This window comes from Otolemur garnettii, unplaced genomic scaffold (assembly GCF_000181295.1).
Source record: "Otolemur garnettii isolate 467f Iridium unplaced genomic scaffold, OtoGar3 scaffold00041, whole genome shotgun sequence".
NCBI lineage: Eukaryota > Metazoa > Chordata > Mammalia > Primates > Galagidae > Otolemur > Otolemur garnettii.
In genome coordinates, this window is record NW_003852436.1 from 12,440,571 (window position 1) to 12,446,739 (window position 6,169).

The following is a 6,169-nucleotide window of genomic DNA, read 5'->3' on the forward strand; positions in this document are numbered from 1 at the left end:
TTAGCCGGTTGAGCTATAGGCGCCGAGCCTCTTTTCTTCTTTTTTGAGATAGAGTCTCACTTTGTAGCCCTCGGTAGAGTGCTGTGGTATCACAGCTCACAGCAACCTCAAACTCTTGGGCTCAAGCTATTCTCTTGCCTCAGCCTCCCGAGTAGCTGGGACTACAGGTGCCTGCTACAATGCCTGGCTAGTTTTAGAGATGAGGTCTCACTCTTGCTCAGGCTGGTCTCCAACCCGTGAGCTCAGGTGATCTACACCCCGTCCCCAGCCTCCCAAAGTGCTGGGATTACAGGCATGAGCCACCACATTTGGCCCTGCAGTTTCCTTCAAGAGCTTTTCCTTTGTAGTCACAACTTGGCTAACCAGTGTAAAAGGCCTAGCTTTCGTCTAGTCTTGGCTTTCAACAGGCCTTTCTCGCTAAGCTTAATCATTTCTAGCTTTTGATCTTCCTTTCACTGGAACACTTAGAAGCCACTGTAGGGTTATTAGTTGCCCTGATTTCAATGTTGTTGTGTCCCGCCCAAGGGGAGAGAGAGAGAGAGATAGAAGAATGGCTAGTTGGTGGGGTTTGTGGCGCCCCCAAACAGTTACCATAGTAACATCAAAGATCACTGATCACACGTCACAATAGCAGATATAATAATGAAAAGTGTGAAATATTATGAAAATTACCAAATTTTCAACATAGACACACAAACCGAGCACATGCTGTTTAAAAAATGGTGCCAATAGACTTGGTCCACACGGGGTTGCCATAAACCTTCTAGTTATATCCGCTAAGCACGATAAAGCACAACAAAATGAGTACGCCTATATTTTAAATTTCAGTTTAGGCTAAAACATTCTTTCTTTTTTTTTTTTTCTTTTATTAAGTCATATACACATTCTTTTTAAAAAGAAAGGAGTACAGCATTATTAGCTTGTGGAAAGCCGTGTTGCAATATATCATTTATCGCGTACTATTTTGTACAGTCCTTGCTGCTTAACTTTAAAATATCTCAGCCCCCTCCCCACCCCTAACCATACGCAGGCGCTGGGGTGATACTCACATGTCTGTAAAGCGCTCTGAGATCCTTGAGAAGACTCTGTGTAGGAGCAAACGGATTTTGTGTTATTCATTGCTCATTAACACATAAAGCAATTGTCTGGAAACGGGAATACATCTAATATTTACCTTTTTTAGTTCTTTTTCTTTTATAGTATACTGCAATGAGTACCACTGATAGAAGTAGGAGGACCAATAAAACCAGTGGGATCAACACCATTAATATAAATTCTAACTGATTTGCATCCTCAGCAATCAAGGTGGAATTCGTATCTGCAATGAATGATTCTGTGGTCACTGCAGCAAACGTGCTGGAAATTATCTCTTCACTTGGTGAATCTCCCGAATATTCTGATAACTCAGAATCACCTGTGGGAATAGGCACAAAATTGGGATTGCCATGGAGACAAAACTAGTACGTTATGTTTCTAATAATTTTAAATGTATACTATGATAGACTCAGTGATAAACTTCACCCACTGTACTTGGCCTGGCAGTTCCAAGTGACATAGAGCACTGATTTGGAACTGGAGCTCAAGGTAGGAGTATATTAAACACACAAGGAGAGCCCAGAGACAAACTTCGCACAAAGGAAGGCAGTTTGGCCATGACCAGACACTTCAGACATGCTTAAGTAAACAGTATCGGAAAGACTTTTTTTGGTCAATGTAATTTCCCAAGTCAAGTAATATGGTTGGTATTGGACATTTCCTATAGAGCAGGTGTCCTCAAACTATGGCCCACGGGCCACATGCAGCCCACCTAGGACATTTGCTGCTGCTGCCTGTCCTGTTTAGCAGCCAACTCATCCTGGGGCCCACAGTCCAGCCCTCCAACTATCTGAGGGACAGTGAACTGGCCCCCTGTTTAAAAAGTTTGAGGACCCCTGCTATAGAGTATCACAATATTTTAATAAAATTTATGAATACATTTAAATTTGCATTTACTGAAAGTACTTACCATATAACATTTTAGATGTAAAGAAAGGCACTCCACATGCTAATTTTTTCTTTTCTTTTTAGACAGACTCTCACTCTGTCACCCTGGGGAAAGTCTGATGGCATCTAGTTCACAGCAACCTAAAACTCTTGGGCTCAAGCAATCCCCTTGCCTGAGTCTCCCGAGTAGTTGGGCTACAGGCACCTGCCACAATGCCCAACTAATTTTTCTATCAGTAGAAACAGAGTCTCACTCATGCTCAGGCTGGTCTTGAACTCCTAAGCTTAGACAATCCACCTGCCTCAGCCTCCCAGAGTGCTAGGATTACAGATGTGAACCAACTCGTGAGTCCTGCATGTTAAGTTTTTATAAAAGTTCACCCTCAGTGGAAAAGGATTATTTGAAATTGGAGTGACTGCTCAGACTTCAGTGGAAAGTCTCACATTCTGCATGAGAATCTAAGTCTCACATCTTAGAGTCTGCCTCTAAGATCATCTGACAGAAATCCTCCTGGATTCTAAATAAAAACACAATATATATATATATATCACTGGTAAAGTGAAATTCTCAAGGGGAAGCTCCCTTAAAGGCTAAGGAAACTGCCCTAATACTTAAACGTATTTATTAAAATACATCTGCAGAACTTTCCCTATTATCAAGCTATAAGTAACTTTATTCCATTTGAACCTCAGAGTATGCTGAAAGGACTACTGACCTGGTGACTATTCACCTGGCCTGCTGGTCACGGTAAGATAAGCTGAAGGTTTTGTCCTACTATGGAATAATATCATCTGCCTTTCAAAGGGTCCACTGAGGAAAATACCATGTAAGTTAAGACTATAGAAAACATAACACATGAGGTAATTTACATGAAAGTTCTTTCTAAAGTGAAAGGTGCTATGCAAATAGAAAATTCGGCTGCTTTAAATCACACTCTACAGTACATTTTAGACAAGGACTCCACAGAATGACCAAACGATTGCAGAGCCAACTCAATAGTTTATCTATGTCCATAAAGTGCAGGACAATGGTCCTCTGATATGGGTTGGCCCACCAAAATGTTTGGCCCAAAAATATCTGGCCACCAATTAGAAATGCCCTAAAGAAGAGACTAGAACTTACTTGTTCTCTCTGCCATGTGTAGATACAGTGAGAAGACACCAAATCTTCAGCACCCTGATCTTGAAATTCCCAGCCAACAGAAATAAATGTTTGTTGTTTAAGACACGTTTTCTGTGATGTTTTGTTATGGCAGCTGAGCTAAGAGGTCATAATCTCATTACCCTGGTTATATAGATAAACATCTTAGTCTTCTACCCCTGGGAAGCCATCTGATAATCACTTTGGTAAAAACTGCCCCAAACCATCAGAATCAGTTATAAACTGCAGAGTAAACTCACTAATGTTCCTCTCACAGAAATGCCAAAACTAAGATAAAGGGAAAAAATCTACCACTTGTTTAAGAGAGGAGGGGCTTTAAGACGGCTGATTAGATGCATCTGGCACTTGTCTATTCCACAAAGAAGAACCAAAAAGCAAGTAAAAGATCACACTCTGGGCTGGGTGCAGTGGTTCACAGCTGTAACCCTAGTGCTCTGGGAGATTAGGAGGATTGTTTAAGGCCAAGAGTTTGAGACCAGCCTGAGCAAAAGTGAGACCCTGTTTCTACAAAAAATAGAAAAAAATCAAAAGAAAGAAAGAAAGAAAGAAAGAAAGAAAGAAAGAAAGAAAGAAAGAAAGAAAGAAAGAAAGAAAGAAAAGAAAGAGAGAAAGAAAAGGAAGGAAGGGAGGGAGGGAAGGAAGAAAGAGATAGAGGAAGAAGGAGGAAGGAAGGAGGGAAGGAAGGAAGGAAAGGAAGGAAATCACACACTGAATAGACTATCTGGGAGAGAAGAGTGGAGTTCAACAGAAAAGTAACAAGGAACACTTCAGGCAAGGAAGGAGAGGGAAGCAAGGCATCTTGCTTAGTCAGGATTGGCTGGGAATCTGGAGAGGCTCCCTAATTTAGGGAAAGGGTGACAGTCTCCTGTGTTCCACATTCTCACCATGGACTCCTACATCCTAGCCATGGAACAGTCTATGGACCCTCAAAGGCCTGAGACTAACAAAGCCAGCTACCTAGAAACCAGCCAATGGATTGCTCCAGAGAGGGAGCTCATGATGGGTCCCACAAATCCCCGAGCTCTTACTAGACACAGCATGGTGCCATTTTGAGAGCATAGCCCCCACCCGACTGCATCCTACATCTCCACATCTCTGGAGCCCCCCTGATATTTCCTGCCCACAGCCACCACCAATGCTGGTTGCTACCACCAGGGCCAACGTGGAGCCACTGGAAACCCTGCCCCTCCTCCCCTACCCAAGAGAAGCAACCACACATTTTAACATGTTCCAGGGACAAACTCCACTGCCCATAGCCAGGACCTTTGCACTAGGTCCAAAGTGTGAGTGAAGCCCATGTCCTCCTGCTGCCTCCCTACAGCAGGGAGGTAGTGCGGCCTCCACACTGAAAGTAACCCCACCCTTCTCAGTAGTGGGGCCACAGTGCAGCCACTGCTGTCCCCACCTGAGCATTCCACTGGTGGCCTGGATTATCCCACCTCTCCCCACCACAATCAGCACTTGCATATATCACTGGGAAGCCCAAGGGAAGTCTGCCTGCCCCAGAACTGCCCTCCCCTAGTACCTGAGCACACTATCTGCTCCGAATCCTCAGAAATCCCCCATAATCACCATTATTGGCACCTGAGCACCTCTTCACAGCCTGAGGTCGAGCTCACCCAACTTGCCATTACCATCACAGCTGGCACCTACTCACATATGCTGACTGGGGGCATGAGGACTGGCTTATCCAGATTGTTACAATCACTGCCAACACCACTGTGGACCACTTTGGACCCAGAGGGTTGTTCTGACACTGCTACTGCCATCACCCATGTTGCATCTGCTGCCCAGGGGCCCCCAAACTCTTCCACCTGCCTGGCACCCAAGAGAGCCTCCTGGAGGCCCGAGAACCAGCCAGCATGGACATACTAACACTTGTGCCAGTATATGCCACTCTGGGGCCCAAGAACTGGTTCACCTGACATCCCATTCCCCAGCAAAACTTCACCTTAGCTTCCACTAACAACTGTACCCTAAGCCACTGAGGAAATCACAGACACCACTCATGCCTCTTATAGACAAAGAAATCATATGGAGGCTGCACTACTGCACATACCCAGAATCAAAGCCAAAGTGACCTGCCTATTTAACACCACAGATATCTCTTCAAAAAAAAAGCAACCCTTAAAAAAAAAAAATAAAAAAAAAAAAAACAAGAAAAGAAAAAAACTGGAAGAAGCAACTGTTTTACCCACTATGTGGGTATCAACTTGAGGATACAAGAAATACAAAAAAGCAATGAAGTATTACATCTCCAAAGTAACACAATAATTCTCCAACAAAAGATTCTAATCAGGGGCAGCACCTGTGGCTCAAAAGGGTAGGGCACTGGCTCTATAAGCCGGAGGTGGCAGATTCAAACCCAGCCCTGGCCAAAAAAAGAAAATAAAAGGTCTAATCAAAAAGAAATTTATGAAATCCCAGAAGAAGAACTCAAAATATTGATGTTAAGGAAGTTCACTGAGAATCAAGAGAAGGCTGGAAAACAATACCAAGAAATCAGAAGAACAATTCAGGATACAAATGAGAAAACTACAAAAACGCACTGAATAGAAGTTCTAGACCTGAAGAACTTATTGAGTAAAATACAAAATATATTCAAAAGATTCAATAATAGATGAGATCAAGCAAAAGAAAAAATAACAAAATTTGAAGACAAGTCTTTTAAAATAATCCAGTTGGACAAAAATAAAGAAAAAAGGATAAAAAAGAGTGAGCAAAGCCTGTGTGATATATGGGACACTATAAGTGAGCAAATATTCAGATTTTTGGTGTTCTAGAAGATAAAGAGAAATGAAAGCATTGGGAAATGTACTTAACAAAATAGTAGAAGAAAACTTTCCAAGTTTAGCAAAAGATTTAGACATCCAGATATAAGAACCTCAGAAATCCTCCAGTAGATATAATGCAAAAAGGTCTTCTCCATGGCACATTATGATCAAACTGTCATAAGTCACAGACAGAGATAATTCTAAAAAACAGCAAGAGAAGGCTCAGCGCCTGTGGCTCAAGTGGCTAAGG

General features: G+C 42.7%; 1 protein-coding gene across 1 annotated transcript in view; it reads right to left on the reverse strand.

Annotated features, from left to right (window-relative positions):
- The window catches only part of TMEM154 (transmembrane protein 154), a 44,082-nt gene that overhangs the window by 26,582 nt on the left and 11,331 nt on the right, over positions 1-6,169 (reverse strand). The window contains exons 2-3 of the mRNA XM_023513451.1: positions 1,175-1,414; positions 1,050-1,085 (exon numbers count right to left, since the gene is read on the reverse strand). Of these exons, the coding sequence (XP_023369219.1) occupies positions 1,050-1,085; positions 1,175-1,414 (276 nt within the window). The remainder of the gene's footprint in view (positions 1-1,049; positions 1,086-1,174; positions 1,415-6,169) is intronic.